At 40.7% G+C, this 25,831-nt stretch overlaps 1 protein-coding gene across 6 annotated transcripts in view; it reads right to left on the reverse strand.

Annotated features, from left to right (window-relative positions):
* Positions 1–25,831, reverse strand: part of TPK1 (thiamin pyrophosphokinase 1) — a 320,136-nt gene that overhangs the window by 163,403 nt on the left and 130,902 nt on the right. For 4 of the 6 annotated variants that reach the window (XM_075054676.1, XM_075054684.1, XM_075054657.1 and 1 more), the window contains one exon: positions 6,274–6,346. The exons of the other annotated variants lie outside the window; for them this stretch is intronic. In XM_075054676.1, the coding sequence (XP_074910777.1) occupies positions 6,274–6,346 (73 nt within the window). The remainder of the gene's footprint in view (positions 1–6,273; positions 6,347–25,831) is intronic. 6 annotated transcript variants of the gene reach the window in all.

Raw genomic sequence — 25,831 nt, forward strand, 5'->3', positions numbered from 1 at the left:
TTATGACATTTCTGGAACATTATGATATTACTTTTGTTTGGCATGAATAAGAAATCCACATAACCCAAATCACATACACAACTGACTTGGAAACATGATCTTGACAAGACCTCTGACATACTATTCAAGAATGGAATCATTTTATGAAAGCTCCTGTTGAATAATTACATGATTAAGACATACAGAAAGCTTCCAGTCCAAAATCCTGAATTGCATATACAGTCATATACAGTTTGAACTATTAATAACAGGACCATCCCAGCCCTATAAATAATTTTAACTTGATGAAAAAATTACAACTTATAAATTGGTTATAACTCCAGGCAGCACTGGGCACCCTCAACACATCAGAAACTGAACTGAGGTAGGCAGAGCACTTTTTATAGCTGTCAGAGATGTCTTCAGCAGGACACATAAAACAAGGGATTGCTTGAAAGCTTAAGTGGCGATTGTCAAGTAGGAGTAGCCTGTTCAACAGCAAGACTAAATTGTTTCAGATCCACCCGCACAACTTTTACAGCTCCTTCTGACACCTTAAAACCTCTCACAAAGGAATCAGGCCCTAAAATGAACGGTGTTTTTCTTAGAAAACTGTTCAGTCTAACAAGAATGCTTAAATGAGTCAAACTTCTTAACATTTAAAGTGCCATCCTGTATTAAAAATTAGTTTTAGAAAAAATACTAACATTTAAGGCTAAAAGGTAAATTAAAATAGCCATAGAAAAACTCAATGATTTTGTATGCATTTAAATTATAATAATATAACTGAGGAAAATCAATTAACATTGTGATTGTCCAAAATTAAAAATTTTGGCCTCAGAAAGCAAGCACAGAATATGACACTAAAACATGCAGTTCAGCAAGAAAGTGTAGAAGTTAGAGAGATGTACAAGCGCTACTTCACTGCTACAAATACATTTTGTAAATCTAATTACAGGTGCATCTTCATAGAACAAAAAGACAATACCCACACCATAGCTATTAAGCATTTCTACAGCCCCTATAACCATTAAACCCTGGAACAGTAATAGAAAAAGGAAAGGGAAAGTGCTACAGCTGCAGAACTGCCTGCAAAAATAAGCAGCTCTATGGGGCTTAAAAAGAAAAGGGAATAGGAAAACAGTGGACTTGTAAATAAGTTCACAGCATTTAATTACAGATCTGAAGCAGAGCCTACCAAGTCTACAGAACTCTTTTAAAGCACATGACATTTGCTTAGCAGAAAAGCCAACCTGGATTTTTAATAAATAGCATAATCTGGATTTCAAAGGGTACTGGATTCAACCTTCTGCTTCTAGGTGTAAGTACAGATTTGGTATAATTTTAGGTAATATCTTTGGTCTCCAAATTTCAGAAACTGAGCCTTGTTTGAGGCATAACAATGCACATGGCTCCTTTAACTTCCAAGTAATGTTTAAAAGGTTTCAATAATAGAAACATTCAGCTAAAGCGAGAAACAGATGAAACTGCAATAACAGAAATAGCACAGGTCCCCCCTGCTTTGTGCAGTGTCATTTCCAATGCACTTCAGACTATACAGAGAAAGACTGACAGTGCCTCTATTATGGGGTCATCTCAACATGCATATTTATCATGAAAGTACAAAACCTCTTCTCAATATCTCTTTTAACAATGACAGAAGATATACAGAATAAAGAATATTGAATTGTTATTCTTTATCCTTCATTTATAGTGCTATGTGATTTTAAAAGGGAAATTTAAACATGATATTCCATTTCCAGTTGTCGTGCAGTTTTATCCTGTTTTAATGTTATTTAACTCTTTAAGAAATAGGGAAATCATCAGTAATTTTGTAAAATAAAGAATAAAAGACTACAAATACCTACTTGACAAGCCAATGGGGCAAAACCAAGAGTGCACAAAATAAAAAATAAAGCTGAATAACCTATGATGCATGCTTACTTATTCTCTCCCAAAAGCATAGCACGCCTCACCCATCACTTACACATCCCACTCATAAGTCTATTACATGATTACCTTCCAACACAACTACAAAACCCCAGCATTTTTGCCTTTAGATCTCTTCACTATGGCATGCCGCATGTAACAGCAATAAAATGGATTTATTTGTTTCACGTTTATGAACTTGATTTAAATAAGGTTCCCCGACACAATGACGTTAATCCTCCTTAAGGGAAAATGGAAACACTTGCCACGTAATCCTTGCTCAACTGAAAACACCAGAGGAATTGGCTCAAAGATACCCCTTCCAGTAAAACCCTTCAGCTTCAGGAATCTGTATGTCACATTTCCTGCAGTGGCATATATCTGCTCTTGCTATCATCATTTAAATGAGGTAGAAAACCTTCTGAGTCTACTAGCTACATCCTGGCATGAAGCTGCTGTGATGGAGGAGTCAGGTCTGACATTGTTTTGTGATGATGGTACAACCGCTTGTAGACAACACTTCACAGAGCCATAATTAGTTTCACACACAGAGTTCAATACTCCCCATTCTTACTCAGCACTACGCTAGGCCATCTTTGACACAAACACTTGTACATGAGTATGTTTTATAACTCAATAATTAATGTCCATAAGCTTTACTATAGAAAAAGTAACTCCTCTTAACCAGTGGCATGCTATCTTCACATAGATGATAGAAGTCATGATGTATTAATTTATGTCAATATAGGTAGCTTTTATTAAAAAAAAAGAAAAAAAAAGAAAAAAGAAAAAAGAAAAAAGAAAAAAGAAAAAAAGAAAAAAAAAGAAAAAAAGAGGTCACTGGTACTCTGTTGCAAATGTAATACTTAACAGAACTATAAAGCATGTTTATAAAAAACACAGAGAAACTTACCTACCTTCAGCTTCACAAAGAAAAAAAAAAAATCACTCTAATTCCTGGTATAAATTAAATCATTGCAATTGAAATACCAAAGGAACCTCCAGCTCCTTTAGCACTGCTTGCCTTTCACCTGGTAGCTGCATCTACAGCAATGAAGTCAAACTTAAGTAATGATAGAAAAGTTGACGTGACTTTTCCCTGTACATCATACACAAAGGCAGATAGGAGTGCAGAGGGTGAATACCTCTCGGCACTTGCTGCTTGCTTCATTTTCCTTCATATTCACTCCATGCATGTGATAGCTCCTCCTTTCTGCTGGCCATAATGAATTACTTGGCGATACATGTACAAAGGAATACATGCCTCCGCACCCCCATTTCCCTGCAGGTCAAAGTAATGTTACAGCCAGGCAGCAGAGCTCCTGACTCATCCCAAGTAAGTGCCTTCAAACAGTGTCACCTTTCCTTTGTGTAATATTTGGGAATAAGTTGCATTAGGTATATTTGCTAGGAAAAAAGCAAGGGGTACCAAGAGATGAAAATCTACACTACAGTATAAAATACTCTACATAGAAAGTGTGAATTTGGAAGAAGCTAAAGCTATAGCTACAGTGTAAGTCATTACCAACCCTGGCATGGCAGCAGCTCAAGACAGGTGCATGTGATGGGGAAAATTCAGGCAGGACAGTCTGCTGCCTGGTGGAACAGGAAAGGTGGCTTGGCAGTAAAGAGGAGCAGAAACATTAGGAATGCCGATAGAATATTCTTGTTATTTTGTAATGAAGACCTAACACGCTGAAAAAGTTTACCCAGAGACACATTTCAAAGGAAAAATAAATATTTAGTTGACTGAAAGTACCATGCTCAACTTCAGAGAAGTCCAGCTAATTAATGAAATTGTTGGTACTAACCTGGGCAAATGAAACTGGAGCAGTATTGCATGACAAATGTATGTGCTTTCAGGTAATTCTGTGTGATAAGAATGGTTCAGGCTTTCAATTCCAGCAAGGGTGAGTATTTGGAAGCAAGACTGGGGAAGGGGAAGGCTGTAGGAGCATGCCAATGTCAAAGTAGTTGACCATGAATACCAAAAGCTAGCACGGGAAAGGGCTTTTTCTTTGTACAGGGAAATACTGATCAGTCAATTAGCAGGTGGGATTTCTGTGGATTCTCATCCACTTGCTCACAGAAAACTACCACATCGCATCAGTCTAAGCTTCGCTACAACAATTCTTCTGTTTTCCCATTCATAATCCTCAACAACTGATAAAAGAGAATGCTTGAAACAACAGAGTAATACTATCTAATGATAAAGTCTTACCCCATCTCTGGGTGAAATCTGCATCCAGGTGAGGGAGTGCTTCAGTGAGGGAGGAAGGACAGCATGGGAAGCAACCCTAACTCACAACGTGACGCTGTACTTCCCTGAAGTCAATGGCACTACACCAGTCTACTCACCTGAAGTTCTCTCACAGACTGTTTTAAGTAGCCTAATGTATTTTTGGGTCACCAACACATATATTTCCAAGCGACTTTGGAAATTGCCTGGACTACAGAGGGTGCTTTACTGGACAAGATACTTTATAAGAAAAGAAGCATACACCTCTCTCCAAATTCTGTGTTTTATTATATTTTTTTGCTCAGAACCAACTTAGATACCCACCTGTATTTACCATTCTAATTTTCTGACTACAGAAGTTTAATTTAAAAATGCAAAAAATTATTTTTCCTACCGTATACACCCAAACTTAAAATTCTAAAGTCAAACTGTGTTTTCCTCAGTCATGTATGAGGATACCAGGCAAGGATTTTGCTCTTCATTACACCTTTACAATCCTGATGAAATACTGCTTCCTTTACAGCCTGTCAGCCCAGCACTTGCATGGCTGTATCAACTCTGTATGAAGCAGAATAGTTCACTACACGTTCATAGAGAAGATGTAAATTGCACATCAACAGCCAGTTACAATGGAGCTGACAAAAGGGATGCTATGGCCAGAAAAGTAATCCCTGTGAAAAAGTGAAATACCAGCTTAGCTTAGCTTATCCCTTTCCATATCCTACTGTATTCTTCCCCCTCCTACCTCTTTCATCTCCCCTCCCTCTGCTGAACAATCCTTAACCCGCATTCTTTGGTAGGACTTACCTACCGACCGACATGCAGTTTGTATAAGCATTAATACCAATGTCCATGCCAAATAGAGCACTGCATTTTGCAATTTCCCCATTTACTCACAGATCACGAATTTCCAGTCTATAATGAACAGCATTAATCCAAAGCTTTTTATTTTATTTTATTTTATTTTCACTTCCCAAGCTGTAACCTAAAGATTCCCAAGCAATTTTCTTGAGCTGTTCTCCCAAGACAGACAGCCATCACACACTTCTTCCTTCTAACCAATGAGGTAGAACATGGCAAAACCAAAAAAAAATCACACAGTGCTCAGAGAGGGACTAAAACTAGTCCTACACACTCCTCCAGCCCTCCTGTCACAGTTTGAAACCTTTTGTTCTAACCATTTGATCCCGAGTCCATCAGAAAAGATTTTAGTCAAATTTCAGCCTCACACATTGAATTAGCAGCAGACATATGACAGACCTCCAAGTCCACTAGCTCACAAGGATCAAACACTTATTTCTCTTGCAAGTGCAGATTGCTGCAAAGGTAAGCTGGCACACTGAGGCAAACTCCCAATTTGCAGAAACCTGCTGTCCAAGATGTGAGGGTAAAGCACTGTGCTCAGTGCAAAAGCCTATATAAGCAAGCAGGTGAAGTGTTAAATACCAAATAGTCAGCTAAAGGCAGAACTTTGAGGCCTGAGACCCAAGAAATGCAAGTTTACAATTATATTGATCACTGGAAACACGGTGGCTACGCTGGGAATAAATTAATGTATGCAGGAATTTGTCCAAAAACCCATTAAGGAGGGCACTCCACTAGTGAAGTAGAAGTAGTCAGGGCGTAATTCAATGCTTCAGTGGATGATGAAAGAGACAGATGTCTCCATCTGCAGCTTCCTGCTACAAAGGTAAAGTCATATCACACAAAAATCACACAGAGAAACTCTCTCTAGAAGTCTGTGGGTGCCAGTCATGTGGGAATCATGGGAGGTTAATCTTATTGCTCTGTATCTCACTAAGCAAAAGAAGTCACAGATTTTTCAGGAAGCTTTATCCTAGTTTCCAGTTGCTATAATCTCCAGCAACGTACAATCTATTTCTTGAGCTGGTGCTATGAAACTGCACCCCATGCAGGACTCGGGCAGTACCACACCTCCTGTGTTTACTTCAAGCATTAGTACAGTGCCACGCAGAGCTCAACATCTGAGCTTGTAAGGTGCTTCACAACTAAAGCCTCAAAGAAACCAATGGAGCCAGAATCACTTAATGACCAAGGGGCTCACTAATGGGTTGGATCCTACAATGCTCTAACACACACAAACTCATCAAAGAGATTTAATTTACCTTGACCTTGTAGTACTCCTTGACTTCAGGATGAATGGAATCAAAATCACCACTGATGTAATCAGGCAAGAAGCTGAAAGGAAAGCAATGAGCAGTGAAATGAAAAATTAATCCATCTTACTACATTTAATATTTATTTTCTCAAGAGCGCTATGGGGTACAAGCATTAATCTCTCAAGGGAATAAGAGTTAGTTAAAAGCATGTTAAGAGTTGATACAAGGTGCTACAAAACAAGGTAACAGATGAACTGTGAAACCGCTAAATTTAGTGTCCCTTCTTTGCTAAGGGAGCTACTCATTGCTTAGATGCTTATACATCTCCCTGGGTCAGTAAGGCAAGACTTGTATCTGCATGGTTCTAGACAGACAATTCTCAAATATCTTTCAAATGTATCATTCAGTCAGCAGAGTATTTGAAAAAGCATATCTGAGTGCTATACGTCAAGCTTTGGTGGATATCATTTGTCAGAAGGAGACGATGATGATGATGCTTCTTGGACAGTTGGTATGCCACAAATGTTCCAAAGATTTGTGTTTGAGTTGTTACTGATGTCATCTCTTTTCTGCTCTTCTCCTTGTTTATTAAAATATTCCCCCCAAAACATAGAAGCCAAATGCTCAGTGATTTTTAAGTCATATCTTGGATGTACAAAATGTGTATGAATTTGATTTCAAATCCTAAGCATCATTTGTACAGCAATACTGCTGCAAAGCACATAGAAATCATGTTGTGATATTTAACTCAACTTGCTTGTTGTTTTTTAATTGCAGAATGCTTTGAAATATTTACTGTATAAATTCTTATCAAATTCATAATGAAACTTCAAGAACAGTTTAAGAACATTTTTGGACACCCCACCCCAGAAACACAGCTTTCCATTTTGCACATTTCCTGGAATTTTAAGTAGCAGCTAAGAAGACAGGTGAAGGTTGCCATTGTTTCAACAGATAAGGCTGAAGTGAGTTTTGAAATTAAAGCTGTGATTTCAGTGTTTTATAACAAATTAAATACATAGCTTCTCTTCTCCAAGGTTACTATTCTTTACGAGGGGTATGAGAGCTCATCAGCAAATTAGTTTACAGCTCAAGTTGAGTTACGAGGAATTGGACAAAGCATATTGGGATGTATTTTTCTTCCACATGACTTTAGAAGAATGCTGCAGGGTCTACAAACTCCCCACATCAGTAAAACTTATAAAAATCTCTGTTCTGGCTCTGTTCAAAGATTTCAAAAGAGACACATGGTCAATGGCCACCGTTTTCTTTGAAAACTGAAAGCTGCTTCACCAGAAGCTGGTAAGTAAAATTGTTGTGACTTAGTTCACGTGCAACTATGGCATTTCAAATTCACTGCTCTCTGCTGTTACTGAGGCTGTTATAGAAGGATATATTCTAAAAATAACCTCTCCAATAGTGATGCTTCCATAGTTGCAGTGGGCGGAAGGGCAATCCTTTCTGCGTTGCGTTTTATCGAGGGCACAGAACTGAACTAGAAGAAATTTAAATGCTTCAGTGCTCTGTTTCATATGCCCAAGTCAGTATAGTTCAAACCCAGCAAAAACGAAACAGAAAATTAGATTTCCTCCTTCATTGTGAGACTGACCTTTTCAACTTACAAAAAATACGTTTTCAAAATTTCAATTTTAAATTGCTGCCTTTTTACCTTTCCACAAGTTTCCCAATGCAATATTTACTGAATACAAGCAGCCTAAAAAACTACAGGTATTCTCTTTCAATTTGTTATTTTCCTTTCATTTCTTCCTGACTGAAACAATGCCATTAAAAGTAAACTCACCCTAGGCGTTCCAGTGGTGGCCCTGAATGGAGGCAACCCAGCAGGTTGGATAGGAAGAACAACAGCCAGTTGTGACAGAAAGCCAACTTGGTATCACACACACATCCACTCTGATCAAAAAGCTTATGTATTAAGGTTGTTTATCTTACTGAAATGCGGTACATAAATCCAAAAGTGTCTTTGTAATTTTTTTTTCTCTACAGCAACTACAGACTGCCATGCTTTTAAATAATCAACCATTCCTCCTGACTGCTTCAAGAGGCATAACTGGGAGCAGAATTGGCCAAAAAAGTATCTTCTCAGAATCAAACGCTCCTGTACAGCTTCTGCTCTCATCCGAAGTAAAACCACTTCCATAACAAAAGCTAGCTGAAGTTCTGTCTGAATGTTTACAAGCAAAACAAGAATCTTGGCTGCACCTCCCAAGCACTCTGCCAGGGCTCCTGGCTACACTGCCTGAATGTGTCTCCTCTGCCAGGAAGCACTAACTCCATTTTCAAAACACCCTCTCTAAATAGTTCACTTGTAGCCACCATAAAGCCAGAAGTGACTAACAGAGAATAAGGAATTGTGGCTGGGAACTTCAACTTTTTAAAAAGTCTAAGCCCCACATTAATGTACATGAAGAGAAGAATTCTTTCATCTTCTCTTCTCCTTCCCTTTTAGAAGCACCAGAAATGACCAGAGTCATTGTGTGAAAAGTTGTCCTAGACTGACTAACCTCAGAGAAGATTAGCACTAGCTGATATAAAGGGAAATAGTTGAGGGAGATAAATATGGAAAAAAAACTCATACTAAAGTAACTTAAGATTATTTTGTAATAATTGGTTTTCACTTGTTTGCTCTGGTGTAGTTTCGTATTTACTCCAGAGTACAGACTAGTCCAGGAGAACACGCTCTGGAGAATCACGTATCAAGCTTACTACTGTGTGAGTTGTCGTGGTTTAACCCCAGCCAGCAACTAAGCACCACGCAGCCGCTCGCTCGCACCCCCCCCGCCCAGTGGGATGGGGGAGAAAATCGGGAAAAGAAGTAAAACTCATGGGTTGAGATAAGAATGGTTTAATAGAACCGAAAAGAAGAAACTAATCATGATGATGATAACACTAATAAAATGACAACAGTAGTAATAAAAGGATTGGAATGTACAAATGATGCGCAGGGCAATTGCTCACCACCCACCAATCGACACCCAGCCAGTCCCCGAGCGGCAATTCCCTGCCCCCCCCTTCCCAGTTCCTATACTAGATGGGATGTCCCATGGTATGGAATACACCGTTGGCCAGTTTGGGTCAGGTGCCCTGGTTGTGTCCTGTGCCAACTTCTTGTGCCCCTCCAGCTTTCTCGCTGGCTGGGCATGAGAAGCTGAAAAATCCTTGACTTTAGTCTAAACACTACTTAGCAACAACTGAAAACATCAGCGTTATCAACATTCTTCACATACTGAACTCAAAATATAGCAGCTACTAGGAAGACAGTTAACTCTATCCCAGCTGAAACCAGGACATGAGTGGAAGAAATTATGTCAGAAAAAGTAACAAGAAAGGCCCTTCCAGAAAATTTGAAACAGCTGCTGTTATTTAAAGTATGGATTAAGAACAGGCATTACATTATTCTAACCCATGCCTTCCTACCCTCTGACCTCAAATTCATAATTCTTATTCTGTAGCATAACTGCATTGAAGATGACATATTTCAGTGACATATATGGCACATATCCTTTAGTGAAGGAGGTTATCTTTTTGCCCATGATGGCAAAAGATGTCTTTAATTCCTTTTCAAAGTGCAATTAAAAATTTTAATTTCTAAACAGTCCAGATGATGCAGTCTACTGCATTTCAGAACCATGTCTTACCAGTCTCATTAGCTATTAATTATCACTATGCATACAAGGTCATGACCAGCTCAGCTGGCTTGATTCTCTGCTGCTTTACGCTGACATTTATCAGGAGTGAGCCAACTCCATAATCCTAATGGGACCAAAAATACAAAATTCATTTGAGATCAGTCTACCAAGCCTTTTCTAGAGCTGTCAAGCAGCATAACGCCAGGCACTGAGCAACAAATGTCCTCAGGGGCTTTGGGCCAGCCAGAGTTTTTCTTTCCTCATTCTCTTTCCTCTTGGGGGGAGTTAAGGGTTTTTGTTTGTTTGTTTGGCTTTAGGTTGTTGCTTTTTGTGGTTGTTGTTTTGGTTTTTATTCTCATGAGGGTATTCTAGAGTCATACAGCATCCACCCAAAATGAGTATGGAGTCAGGAGGGGTCAGAATTGCTTTCAGATAAGGACCCGAAGGCACTTCCATAGCAGACTGCTTATGTTTCGTGCATATAACTTTTTTAAAAAAACCCACAGAGTATCGATATGAAACCTTTAAAGGTTTAGCTACCTTAACAAGAAAAAACAGCACTATTTCTCAGATGTTTTGAGATGGATCCCAGCTAGGGGATTTATCCAAATTGGATAAAGGCTGAATGTTTACCCAATGGTTTTATGAACTCCCAGGATGCTGGGCTGGAGAGCAGGAAAAAAAAAAAGATTGTCACAAGTTTGCCATAGTTTCAAGATACACTAATGAAATTTTAGTCACCAGTATCATAAAACAGTAATTGACTCTTACCATAGACACAGATTACAAAATAAATAGAAGCTATTTAAACTCTGAGGCTCTCAGGCTAAGTAAGCACAACTGTGCCTCTTGCCTTCAAGAAACCCATATAATGGACACAGCTTAATTCAAGAAGCAGGGTTTTTTTAAGTATTCAACACTAATGAACAGCATGTTAAATTTAAGACATCAGAATACTTGGTTCTTTATTCACTCACTTTATGAATTCAGTGTGAAGTGGTAAATATGCCTTTTTATACAGTTACAAAAAAGAAAAAAAACCACCACCAACACATTGCACTTTAGCAGTTTATAATAAAATACTGTGCTGCCTCCTTAAATAAATTCTCTGGCATAACTGTTCAGTTCTGTCATTAATTCAAAGTTAGTTTCCTAGTACTATTGACTTTTCTTGTGATGTAGCTCCTTTAACACACAATTGCCTGCAATTAACCTTTTTTAAACAAATGTTAACATCAGTGACACGAACATTTAAAGGCAGTATCTGCGGTACCCTTTGCTTTCTTCAGTTACAGCACAGAAAACAATCCCACGCAGACAAGCCGTATGTGTCGCAGCTGTATCATTCGAGGGAGCAGAGTTGGTTCCCTATGCTTTTTTTTCACTACCAAAAATAAATTTCTAAACCCTTGTCTTTTACCCCAGACTAGAAGACACACACAGGCTACTTTCCAGTAGAAAAAAATACAGTGAAGATAAAATGCTGCAGACTTACCATGAGGTAAAGTCAGCTTTGACTTTCATAAGCATCTAGTAGTTGGGAATACAGAAGATAAAGCACTCCAGCATTACTTCATGATAAATATTAAAACCACATTTTAACAAAAAATCCCAATAAACAAAAATTATTGCCCCCAAATCTATGTTTGCTAACTATTAAGAAGCACTTTCAGCTTGCCCTCCTGACTCGGTCTTGACTAGAAGGATGAGTGAGGGCTGTTCTCATCAGAAAGGTGTTAAGTTTGTTTAAATCTGTCAAAAGTACACTGTTAACTGCTGTGAAGATCAAAGTGTCTTTTTAACTCCCAGAGACTGGTACAGCACAAGTATATGCCATACATATTTTGTCTCAAAGCAGCATACTTAGATGCCCCATCTAGCTGTTCAGAGGTGAGTTCCTGGGGAAAGGAGAAATGTCAGATTGCAAGATCTATTCAGAGTTAATGTCTGTTCAATCTATAAATACCTTCCCGGTACTACCTGCGAGGTTACCACAAGTAAGGGTCAGGCCTGAACCTCAGAAGCCAAACACTCAATACCAATACAATTAATGAACTGCAAATGTACCATAAAAAAGCATTTTGTTTTGGTTAATCTTGAATAGATCACACTAAGGATTCCATAACTTATATACTATCATCGGGCCTTTAAAAAACAGCTAAAACACAGTCCTTACTTCCTCCACCCTCTACTTCCCAATCAGGACTCTCTTGAATTCAGCTAGCTTACTTTTTCAGACTCCATGGTTCACATCACTGTTACTTCAATCCACAAAGCCTCCCTTATCACTATATAATATTTGTATCAGGGTGGAACTGACAATGATGTTGTGCTAGTTGCTGTATGAATACAGAAACAACAAAAATACCCCAGTTGCCCATGCCATCTTCAAGACCTTAATAAACCCTAATGTTCATTATGCAATTGGTTACACAGAACATAATTCCCAAACAACATTTTGTACATTACAATAAAACCAGATGAGATTTAACAAGATTTTTTAAAAAAAGAAAAGGCGGGGGGAGACGGGACAAAAAACAACAGTACTGCAGACCCCAATTTAACGAAGAAAGCGAGCATATGCATACATCAGGCCATACACAGATAACAGGTTCATGTGACCCTGCCAGAATTCTTTGCACAGACTGTTACCAAATCTGTGGATTAGTCAGGTAGCTCTGTGATTAAAAGTACTTGGTAATATTTGGCAACCTTGAAGAACAGCCTCTTTTCTCCTTACTTCTTAAAAAGCTTAGTGTTAAGGAGCATAAAAGTGTTATTTTATTTGCAAACGCTATGATTTAAAGAAAAAGATAAAAGTGTGTTAAGATATGAGGGCAATAATGCATTCATTTATGCTTGCCTGGTATGCAGTGTCACCTTGCAAATAATAAAAAAATATCTGAAATAAATTGGAGAACATATTACCCTCAGCTCAAACTGCTATGCAAAGCACACATCAGGGGGACATCTTCTGCAGAGGACAGCCAACTCGCTCCCATTATCATTAGCAGAAATCAAGCAGCTAACGCCCTGCCTTGAAACCTTCTCCCTCAGCGACAAAGAAAAGTGTTAATGATAGCTATGACTGTTGCATTTTTCTTTTTAATTGTCAATATTTGAAACTGTTTTCCAGTTACAATCAATACAGTACAAAATAAAGCCGTGCTCCAAGATTTAAGAACTGCTCACTTGCTCTCCACGGTGCTGAACACCCTCCTGTATTCAGGTAAGTACAAGTACTTTGGGAAAAGCCCAGTGTGCACAGAACAAGCAACTCCCAGAGACTGCTGCGAAGTACCTGTGGCTTCTTTTTTATTACTTACAGACTAATGCGTTGCTTAAAATAAAGGATACATGAATGCAATGTTGTTGCCATCACCTTAGAGCCAATTAAAGCTGAAACTATTCAGCAACCCTCAGAAGAAACTCAGCATCTCACAGGCTCAAGCACCATGGCTTGCTGTTGGATCCTTGGCAAAAGAAATAAAAAAAAGGGGGTTGAGCTCTGAGTTTTCATCCTTGCACGGGGCAGCATGGCTCAGGACAGCATATTAATTCAGTGGCACAATAAGCACCGGTGCCTCGGCAGGAGTCACTGACGAGCACATGATTTTGAAAGCTGGGGAAGCATAAGTACTCATCCAGAAGTGCCAGACTCTAGTCTTCTAGGACACAAGGCCAGAGGAAAGGGGACAGAAGATGAGCAATGTAACAAGGACTCCCTCCAACAGGTGAGAGTATACGACTAACTGAGAACACAGAGGCTGACAGGACACCCAAAACTGTTTTCCCTCTTTTCACATCAAAGCAACAGATGGCAGAATTTGCCCTATAAATTGAGGAAAACCAGCCATTACAGAAAGGTAAACTGTTCATTATTAACATTTTTAGACTGCATGTGAGGAATCAAAGGGATGGGATCTAAAACGTGGTATACGTAAATCGAAGCAGTCACAAATTATACAAACTGAGATTTAGATACTAGTCTCAAAAAGGCAGCACTAAAAAACAGAGCAGGCTCAGGGCTCCTTCATGGAGTGTCACCAAAGTTGGATTTTGCTGCACCAACGGAGAAAAAACTTTTCCAAGACAAGATAAAAAATTTCTCTGGTTTCCCAGAAGAGCTAGAACCACACATATTTTTTCCTCCTAATTAGATAGTTACTAACAACCCCTACAGTGTGGCTTGAAAACTCATTATACAATTTTAAAAGTCAGTTTTGATTACTAGTATTTTAACTCTATGTGTCCTTTCTGTGAACTTTCACACCAGTAAGAATACTTAAAAGTCAAGCACAATCAAACAGTAAGCAGTTACATGTAAATTATGTAAAACATGGGATTTCCTTGCTTCCATAATTTACTTATTCTCACCTGAGTACCTTAAATACCTCTCCTGAATTTAGCATCTGTTTATGTACTTCCAAAAACAGAGAAGATGACCTATGCAGGAGAGGTTGAGTTTGAAGAAGCCCTTTGCTTCTTCAGGGCTTGAAACTGCAATAAGTAGCTTGCAGCAGAAATCCTTTAGAGCCCTTTCTACACAATGACTCACAAGTGCAAGAGATTTATCCCCTTACTGAGCAACCTGTTCCAAGCAGGCAAGGAGAAATCTGCAGGTTTTCAAAAGTCTTAATTATGCTTCTCCTCTTTGGACTGCATTTTCTTTTCTGATTTCCACGTACACATCATTTTATAGATTAATTTTCTGTTTCATGGCCAGAAAAGAGACATCTTGACACTTATCTGTAAGGAAGAAGACCAGCCATAAAAGGTGAACTGCCACACAAAAACTTATGAAAAAACACCGACTCAGAAGACATGAAGTCTTAAGGAGGAAACCAGAATATCTGATGACAATGCAACTACTGAAAGGCAAAGTTGACTCCCATATGGTTAAAGAAAATGTCCTTCTGTCCTGGACTCTAATTGCCTGTAGAGCAGCAACTGAGCAAAATTCTGACACACACACCCCTTTTTTTGGGGGGGGGGAAAAAGGGGGTGTGAAGATGTCCTTGAGTACCTGAAATATATTAATAAAATTTCTGCAGGTTTTGAGCCCTTACACTGATAAGGTATGTAACATCTTGCAGAGAAACAATGCACTGAGGATCCTGAAAACACTTGGGCTACACAGAGGAACAAAACATATCACTTAATCTTTTTAGGGAATGTGGGAATGTGAGCCCACACGGCAAGGAATCGAGAAAAGACACGTAGCAGCAGACAGCCATTTGAAGTCTGTTTTCTCTGTATGGCTGGAATTTGGTAAGTCACTGAGAGGCAGAAGTTTTATTAAAACTTTTGCTGCTGACCTCTGCTGCAGCTTCTCCGGAGCTGACAGAGAACCAGGATATTCCACCGGAGCATTAGCATTTCAAAAGGTACTTGCACCTCTTGCCCAACACAGCACAGAAGCATTAATTAGAGAGATAGCAGAAGATAAATGCGCATACAAAATGAGAGTTGGGCTCTATGTGATGCTTAGTAACCTTTACCAAAAAGCACCCTCACTTGCATCAGATTAATTCAAGGGAGTATTCTCCCATTTCTACACAATGTAGCTGTACAATGTACGACCCAATTTCATTTTCTGGAACTTGTGATGTAGACAACAACATACTGCAATGTTTAATAGAAATTCTTTCAAGGTTAGTATTAATCGCAAAGGTGAAAGGCTGGCCTCAAGAGGTCTTAAGAAACTTCTGGAAAAGTGTTTAATATAGCGGTGGCCCTGTCTTCAGTGGGCTGGAGTATCACTGCTGGGTAAGGCTTCTGCAGCTCACTTTAATCCTTGTCTTACCATCCTCGCCTCCTCACAGTGTCACCACCTCTACAGACTCAAAGTACCAGTATGGATATTTTAGTTAGCAAAGTCAACAAGTTTACAGCTGTGAACAGACATAAGCAGTTCTCTCTTTCTCAGTAAGTTCAGAAATCTTTCAAAAAATCATTTTGGTGAGCATAGCCACAATTGAACTGCCTCTGATAAAGGTCTAATTAAAGAATAAAAACCTCTTTTATAGTTATCTGACATATGGATGAAGTTAAGAAACAAAATAAAGCTGCAACTCTCCTGTATAACAAAAACCCACCTCCTGATCACAATCTGATGTACTCAGTTGAAATAGTTTTTCTAGCAAGGGTTTTTTTTCCCCCATGTGTTTTAAGGAACAAAGACTGAGAGACTGACAAAATGTGTTCAGCTAATGAAAAATCAGCTACCTCTTGCTGTTTTCTTCTGTAAAATGTTTAAACTGCTAAAATAAACAGGTAAGTTCATACCTATGCTCTGCACCTTAATAGATGCAAAAGGATGTCTGTTTGACAGTGACTTGCCTGACCTAGATTTTTATTTCTTTCTGCTGTTCATCAGTGAACAAACCTACATGTAAGGAAACCTAATAACATGTAAGGAAACCTGTGGCAGTGCCACCCTGACCACTATATGGGCTGTCTGCTTTCCCAAATACTGCCTATCCTGAGTGCAAGGAAACATGCTAATCTTGCTGTTGTCTTCCTTTAGCTTCATCCTCCTCCTGGTAGCCAGCACAGCTTCCAACGCCTCCCGAAGAAAAGGGCTTTTTTGAGGTTAGCCATCACCACCACAGGGAAGCTCTGCACCTCCCTGGATGGCCTATCTGAAAAGGGGAGAGAGCAATTACACAGCCGTGGTATCCAGTGTAAGGGTGTGAAACGCTCCTTAGGAGGAAAAAACATGAATTCTGCACTGGCCAAAGTATCATGTCAAATCCCAAAGTCCTTGTTGCTCAGAGCTCCCTTTGCCCCCTGAAAGTACCAGCTGTCACAGAGATACTCATAAGGTACAATCTTTTCCCATCTTCAGCTACTGTCTAATGCTGGAGTAACTCACCAGCAGCTAATTGAGCCAAGATAACTTACAGAAGCTGAAGATCTAGTTTATATTAATTATTTCATCATTTAGCCCACACCTGTTAAATATTAAAACCATGAAGCAGGCCGTCTCGTCAGACATTCTCTCATACTTGTGTAGTGGCTACTGAGGCCATGCTGTACGCATTTGACCTACTGATATTTCACCTGCAGCTTATTAAACTTATTTTACCGAAGAAATACTGATCCTAAGCACAACATACAACAGCTGTCATAACAATCACAGGAGTCTGCCCTGGGTTTTATCTCTGGTACAGACTTAGCAGTCCTAACTCTTGAGAAAGAACTAACAGCAAATACATCAAGGCAGCAAATATCTGCAAGATGTCTGCAATAACGCTTCCTTCAAACCACGTTAGAAGACATCTACCACTGGGAAGTCTTAACTACAGAAATCACTAACAAGCACCAAGAACGTGCATCCACGTGTTAAAATCCCCAGTAGGTCCCAATCCTTCAACCTGCACATGTACAGCCTCACTCAGCACATGCAACCAGCAGCTCTCCTCTCTGGGAGAGGGAAGCTCGGCATCAGCTCCGTCTGAAACCAGCACAGCTACATGCAACACAGCTGACGAGTCAGAACCCACAAGAAGTTCAATACAAACTTATGCTCAGAAGCAAATTTATGCTTTTAAGTACACAATTCAGACTCTGCAGATGGGAAGAGGATGTAAAATTAATTTCTTATATTTTACTACATTTAAAACTCAGCAATTTTCCAAATAATCTTTGCTACCAAAAAAACCCCCAACAAACCACCCCACAAAAAAAAACCAAGAAAGTGCAAGCACGACCAAGAGAAATCAGAAGAGCACTGTGAAGGGTCTCCAAGGCTACATTGAGAACTTGGTCAACTGAAGTGTATGTAAAACTGATCTAGCTTTAAAATAGCTCAGAGACTGGTAGTAGAGTAGTTAAATAGTAGTGGTTGCTGTGCTGCTGTGTTTGTTTCCTGGACAATACCAGCTTCAGATACAACAGTCTTAACTGTGTGTGTGGTAGGTTGACCCTGGCTGGACACCAGGTGCCCACCAAAGCTGCTCCATCACTCCCCTCCTAAACTGGACAGGAGAGAGAAAATATAACAAAAGGCTCGTGGATCGAGATAAGGACAGGGAGAGATCACTCAACCAATTACCATCACTGGCAAAACAGGCTTGACTTGGGGAAAATTAATGTAATTTATTACCAATCAAATCAGAGTAGGAGAATGAGAAATAAATTCAAACCTTAAAACACCTTCCTCCCATCCCTCCCTTCTTCCCAGGCTCAACTCCACTCCCCATTTTCTCTACCTCCTCCCCCTCAGTGGCACAGGGGGATGGGGAATGGGGGTTGGGGGTCAGTTCGTGACACCTTGTCTCTGCCGCTCCTTCCTCCTCAGGGGGAGGAATCCTCATTCTTCACCTGCTCCAGCATGGGGTCCCTCCCACAGGAGACAGTCCTTCACAAACTTCTCCAACGTGAGTCCTTCCCAGGGGCTGCACTTCATGAACTGCTCCAGCGTGGGTCCTTTTTGTGGGCTGCAGTCCCTCAGGCACAGACTGCTCCAGCGTGGGTCCCCCATGGGGTCACAAGTCCTGCCAGAAAACCTGCTCCGTGGGCTCCTCTCTCCACAGATCCGCAGATCCTGCCAGGAGCCTGCTCCAGCACGAGCTTCCCATGGGGTCACAGCCTCCTTCGGGAACCCACCTGCTCCGGCGTGGGGTCCTCCACGGGCTGCAGGTGGATATCTGCTCCACCGTGGACCTCCATGGGCTGCAGGGGGACAGCCTGCCTCACCAGGGTCTTCACCACGGGCTGCAGGGGAATCTCTGCTCCAGTGCCTGGAGCATCTCCTCCCCCTCCCTCTTCACTGACCTGGGTGTCTGCAGGGTTGTTTCTTTCACATATTCTCACTCTTCTCTCCAGCTGCAGTTTCCATTGCGCAGGTTTTCCGGCGCCCCTTCTTAAATCTGTTCTCCCAGAGGTGCTACCACTGTTGCTGAAGGGCTCGGCCTTGGCCAGCGATGGGTCCGACTTGCAGCCGGCTGGTATGGGCTCTGTCGGGGAAGCTTCCAGCAGCTTCTCACAGAAGCCACCCCTGTAGCCCCTCTGCTAGCAAAACCTTGCCATGCAAACCCAATACAGTGTGTGTCTGTCTACTTCCCCCAATCCATTAATCAGACTAGGGTGTTACAGTGTGTTTTCAGTAAAGCAAGTAGGCATGTGCTACCATTAAGTCTTTAATACCCAGACTGTGGCTGGGACCTATCTACCAAACTCCTACTGTCTTCGGCTTAAGATGGCTGTCGTCATTAATGTTTCACCAAAAGCAAGGAAATTGTACTGTGGAGGGAAGGTTTGAAGAGAACCTGAGCCAGCCCTCCAGTTTGTATCTGCAGCATTTAGTTTACTGTCACTTCTCAATATAGTATTTAGAGCACAAATGATAGCATTTAGGTAACTACCTACCTGACAGATATCAAATCCAGGCAGGAATATGTGTAGATTTAGTGCTTATTCATAAATGGCAATCACAGAAAAAAACTGCACACAACCGAGGCACTAGAAACATTACAAACGTACACATGATATTACAGATTTCTCTGTTCTCAATCCATCCTCTCCCCAATCCTCCTCCTTTCCCTCTTTTTGTCTGTGTGGGTTAAAAACACTCTCAGACAGAAAATATCTCATTCTGGATAAGTAGTGCATACTCCAAAGAGCCCCCATCTTGGACTCTGTACAAGTAATTTTCTATCAAGTAGAGTAGCTGAAAAAACCCTACTGATGTAAACTCTGATGCTGTTGGTGCCCTGCTTATTCTAAGAAATTTTTGACAATACCCCTGTATCAATTTCACAATTTATTATGATTAAAAAAATATTTATAAAACCCTTAACTGCTATCCTACTAAGTTCTATTATTGTCATTACCACTTTCATTTAATCTTTTATTAGATTTCAACACACTAATTAACTAGAACTAGAAATAGATCTTAAGGACACAGATCTACCTATAAATAATACAAATGCAATGATGAGCTCTTATTAAAAGCTATTCCCTTTATATACATGGCGGTAGTAGTTGTTCCTCAGGGAAGACATTCAGAGGTCTGATATCCCTGCTGCTGTCTGCAGTCATCTACACTTCAAGAACAGAGAGAACTCTGAGCGGATGCATTAGAAATGCTTCTAAAAAGACTGGACACAGGTGAGTTAAGTTAAGGTGACTCTGATTTAGTGTGTATTGAGATGTTCTAAGAGTAGCCCAAAGAGCACTACAGGTGACATGATGTAACGTAAATGTCATTAGAGATGTTATTTAATAGAAGGGTGAGGTTTGAATGACAGTGCGTCCCATTCCTTCAGTGTGAAATTCACTACTAGATAATTTTTTCCATATTTTTTAATACTGGCAGGCCATTAATTCACAGGTTTCTAAGTTTTTGAAAAGTGTGTAAAGATGGGAGGAATACACTCATCTGCCTGATAATGAGGTAAGAGACCCATATTTTACTGGAATGACAGAAAAACTCTCACTGACATGACTTCTTTAATTGTCCTCAGAGAGGAACAGGAGGTTCTCCTGCAGATTAATGGAGAACTGTATTTCACTGTAAGCAAAACCATTACCTAAATCTTAGGTTGTTAAATACCTGGTTAAGCTCAGATGCAAAAGCAGCGTGCAGCAGCTAGTTACAGCCAGTCAGCTAGTAACAAACAGGAATTTTTACTTACATGCTGATAGAAAGCTACCAAGATTTGGACCATTCCCACCTTCAAATTCAGCTCGGTGAGCTCTAAGAGGTGCGGCACAGCTACTCTTTCTCTATGGTAGCAATGGCTGGTGCAGTTCACACCACAGCAGGTTTTGGGGGATCCCATCACCAGTGTTTTTGGCAACATGGCTCCCTAACTTTCTAAAACACCATCTGCCTTATCTAGGTCCGTGAGAGAGAGGAAGGTGGTGAACATAAGCTCCCCTCTCACAGCCATGGGACTACAGCCAGGTCCAAAGCCCAAGAAAGGCAGGTTGGAGCATTAATGAGCCAATGTAGCTTTTCCAGAGGCCAGGCTGTGGAACCGAAGAGCGATTTCTTTTCATCTGTACTTCTGGCTGATGTCGGTACATGGAAGGGCTGATGTAAGATAGAAGAATTTTCAACATTTACAGAATTTTACAAAATGCAGGTTCCTAGATTCATGCCTATACTTTACCTAGCCAAGCATGATGGAATGGAGTAAAAGAGGAAGGGGAAGGGAAAGAATTTATTTCAGCTGGAAGGGTCCTACAACAATCATCTAGTCCAACTGCCTGATCACTTCAGGGCTGAACAAAAGTTAAAGCATGGCATTAAAGGCGTTGTCCAAATGTCTATTCAACAATGACAGGAGTGGGGCATCCACCACCTCTCTAGGAAGCCTGTTCCGGCGTTTGACCACCCTCTAGGTAAAGAAATGTTTCCTCATATCAGGTCTGAACCTCCCCTGACGGACGCAGCTTTGAGCCATTCCCACGCGTCCTGGCACTGGGTACCAGGGAGAAGAGATCAGCACCTCCCTCTCCACGTCCCCTCCTCAGGAAGCTGTCGAGAGCAGTGAGGTCACCCTTAGCCTCCTTCTCTCCAAACTAGACAAACCCCATGTCCTCAGCTGCTCCTCAGAGGACATGTCTTCCAGCCCCTTCACCAGCTTTCTTGCCCTCCTCTGCATGCAATCAAGTATCTTTAACATCCTTTTTAAATTGAACTGCACACAATACTCAAGGTGAGGCTGCACCAACGTTAAATACAGTGGCATAATCACATCTTTTGACCAGCTGGTTCTGCCTGAGTTTGATGCACCCTAGGATGCGGTTTGCCCTCTTGGCTGCCAGGGCACACTGCTGACTCTTGTTGAGAATAATGTTAAGCAGCACCCCCAGATCCCTTTCTGCAGGGCTGCTCTCCAGCCACTCCTCTCCCAGTTTATACTTGTCCAGCATTACTCACTCCTAGGTGCAGAATCCGGTATTTGGACTTGTTAAATTTCATCCCATTAATCATTGCCCAGTGCTCCAATCTATCTTGTCCCTCAAGAGAGTCAACAGCACCTCCCAATTTAGTATCATCAGCAAACTTAACTAACCGTGCATTCATGTCCTGCCTCTAGATCACTGATACAAATATTGGACAGAAGTGGCCCTAGAATTGAGCCCTCAGGAACAGCACTGGTGACTGGTCGCCAGCCAGATGTAGCCCCATTCACTGCGACCCTTTGAGCCCTGCCATTCAGCCAGTTCTTCACCCAGTGCACTGTTTACCTGCTCATCCCACAGCTGGACATCTTGTCCAGAAGGATGCTGGAAGGGACAGTATCAAATTCCAGAAAAACTACATCCACTAGCTTCCCTTCACCCACCAGGCAGGTGACCTTATCATAGAAGGATATCAAATTAGACAGGACTTTCTCTTTGTGAACTCCTGTTGACTGTGCCTGACAATTGCATTATTTTTAAAATGCCTTTCAATAGCACCCAGCATGATCTTCTCCATAATTCTTTGAGGTACTGAGGTCAGACTAACAGGTCTGTAGTTTCCTGGGGCTTCTTTCAAGCCCTTCTTGTAAACTGGAGTAGCGTTGGCTAGCTTCCAGTCAGCAGGGACCTCCCCAGGCTCCCAAGAGCTTTGGTACGTGATTGAGAGCGGTCTTGCCATAACATCTGCTAGTTCCTTCAGTACTCTGGGATGAATCCCATCATCAGGTATGAGCAGTTTTCGCCATCCCTTTCTTTCACAAGTTGGGCAGAACAGTTTACAAATGCAGTTTTCAGATGCTGTCATACAATGAAAGAAAAAAGCTAAAATAATTAAAATTACTTTTAAAACAGAAGTAAGGAATTATAACTACAACCTACTTGTAACCCATGCTTTTGTTTTCTAGATACCTACAATATGTTACGTCACTAAAATCATTCACTCTTCACAGACAATAGAGTGGAGCAAGCCAGTCTGTGAATGTCTGAATCAGCTGATTTACAATGAAGGTTGGGGGGCAGGGGGGAAATCTACATTTGGATTGACTACTTGTCTGTGGCCCTGTGCTAAGATCCTGCCTAATACATTTGAACATGCTGAAATATTAAACCCTAGAAGCACAAGAACTAAAAGGGAAATTTTGATGAGCTCTTAAACAGGGTCATGAACATGATTGTATTTCTGCTGGCACTACTGAAAGAAGTCAAAACTTGCCATGGCTTTTCCAGTGTGAATGCAGCAAAGAAAACACATTCCACTCTGATTAAAAATTAGATCCTGAAGAATGGGGAAGGCATCACGCTCCCGCTGAAAGTCCTCTTCAGCATGTCAGGAATGCTATTAGAGTTCTCAGAACCACTCCCAAGGTGTATTATGATCACATATGCATGACAGCACTGACCACTTAATCCCCCTTCTGTCATAGGCAAGTTGGAGAATAAAAATTACACTGACACTCAAGGGTATTTTATAATAGAATACAAAATAAAATAATAAATTTGCAGATTATTTTGGGTTTGCCTTGTGGTACTGCATTATACACCAAATATTCCTGGCCTCTCATTCATTACTGTTTAATTACAACAGAATACCTTTCTTTCAGACTTAATTAACCTCTGAAAAGAGTTTGTGACCTTGAGACCCTCCTGCACACTTGCAACGTGCTGTTAGAATATTGCTCTGCCAGGAAACACTTCCTTTAATGCTGAGATTTAATGAAATGCACCGGTTTTTATGGGGAACACACGAAATATGAGAACCCTGCATGTGGTCAGTTAATGAACAAGAGCTAGAGCATATAAATTAGAATCATAAATCGATACTAGATTAATGTTAAAAGATGCCACAAGAGCTTCCCCAGAGCACAGGCTCATTACAGTAAACATGATCATGGATGCTCTTCCCTATTACTTCTACTGTGGGGCAGAGAAGAGGGAGTAAGGAAAGAAGGAGGGATTTGCCCATGTAATTCCTATTTGTTTAAACCAGCAGAAGCTTAAGTGACCCACCAAGCCCGCTGACAGCATAGCACAGTTCCAGCTCCTGTCTTTGTCAGAAATTGCTGTTCAATCTGAAATGCTTTGACTCTAAAAGGAAATCTGAGAGCAGTAACCTTTTCACAAGATGAGAGGCAGAACCACAGCCCATGCAGTCGCTTTCATTGCTTTGCTGCAAAGCTTCGAATGATGGATCAATGTTGGCCCCTTGGTGCCAATCAGAGCGGATGCTTGCAGAGTGGGCACGGGTTCAGTAACTCACTTGGTAGCAATGTTAACTCTTCAAAACGGATTCATCATCCTGAGAATTCCCTCTGAGAGCTAACACCCCCATCAATCCATGCACACTCCTCACACAATTCCCTCCTGTGCAAAACCACCCAAAATCACCTTATGCACAGTTTTCTTTTTTCCTAAAATTAAAAGCATCAGAAAGAAGAGATATTGACACCCACACCTGTCACTTTCTTAATTAAAAGTATTTGTTGTCAAACCTCGCAGATGATGTTTTAACAAACAAATAGCACTGAATTGTTTACTGACTCTTTCAGTTGTATTTTTGGGACAGTCTGTCTTTCACCACTCAAAATACTTTAATGCACACAATTTCAATCTGATCTGTCAGCGGCATTTAACACGCCTGCTGCAGCTTATAAAATTAGAAAACATCAATCCTCCCACAGACACTGTTCGAACTTGCAGATGCAAATCAAATTTTTGTCTTTACTACTATAAAGCCTTCCTTTCTTTCTTTCTTGTGATAGAATAACGGCTGCTCCACTGGAGTTATTAGCTTGGTTTATTCCAGAGACTCTTCTCCTTTTCAGCCTTAGTATCAAAACCACTTTAACTTCCTTCACATCCTTTTCCTTCTACCCTATTTTTCTCCCTCCCTTCTAATTTTTGCCATTTTTAGATTATGCCTGTGCCAACTGCCACCTAACCTGCTTAGCTCTCCTAAATACTGAGGCAAAAGCCCTGCTGACAAAGACACAGAGACAGGCATAGTTCTGTTGCAACAGTGCATAAAGACCACACGATTTCAAGCCCTTGCAGAGTGACTTCACTTCTGCGTGGAGGGGATGACAACCACAGGCACCACTCTCAGTGCTCTGACCCACAGCTGCATGACCAGCACGCTGAACGATGTCATTGGACTTGTAACACACACCAACTGCAGGGAAAAAAAAAAAAAGAAGAAAAAAAACCCCCCACTCTACTACCCACTCATGTGCTTAAAAAAAAAAAGCCAACCTAAAAATCCTACCACCCTCATACTAAATATTTTGAGCTACACCTGAATACCAGTTTCTCTTTTATGCTGAAGAAAAAGCAGAGGAAGTCGAAAGGAGCAGCCTTTTATCCACCAACATTGCTACCCACTGTGTCATTGTTTCGTACATTAAGCAATGTAAAAATATACCTTTTCTAACCCGCTGATCCTTATCAGTCTTCTTCACTGGCATCCTATTAGCTCTCTCCATACTAATGGGATAATCCAGTCTCAAGCTGCAAATCCCTAATACCGCCTTCACTTAGACAGTCACTCTTCTTTATCCATAATGCTATAATGAATAAATGAAGGGGAACAGCTATATGATTACTTACTGCCTCTATTCATTTTTATATGCCAGACACCTTTTACACAAAGGTCAAAATACTTAAAGACACACTGAAGGAAATATAGAGCAAACTGCATGCACATCTGTACTCTGCCTGATCGAAAACATCTTATCTACACATTCCCATTAGCCACATGATGTTGACACCTTGAATGGGCCACTCAGCTTAATTTCAAAAGAAAGAAGAAACTTATTCCAGCTGGAGTTTCTTAACAACCAGGGAAAGCCAGGCAGTTTGAGAGTCAAGCAGCTTGTGTAGGTGGGATATCCCTCAAGAGTTACTAGTCTAAGAACAATTTATTACTATAGGATGAATTTCATTCCTGGTGTTACTGCATCCAAAGACTATTCTAAATATTTTGATCACTGTGTGGGCAC

Source organism: Buteo buteo, chromosome 2, assembly GCF_964188355.1.
Source record: "Buteo buteo chromosome 2, bButBut1.hap1.1, whole genome shotgun sequence".
NCBI lineage: Eukaryota > Metazoa > Chordata > Aves > Accipitriformes > Accipitridae > Buteo > Buteo buteo.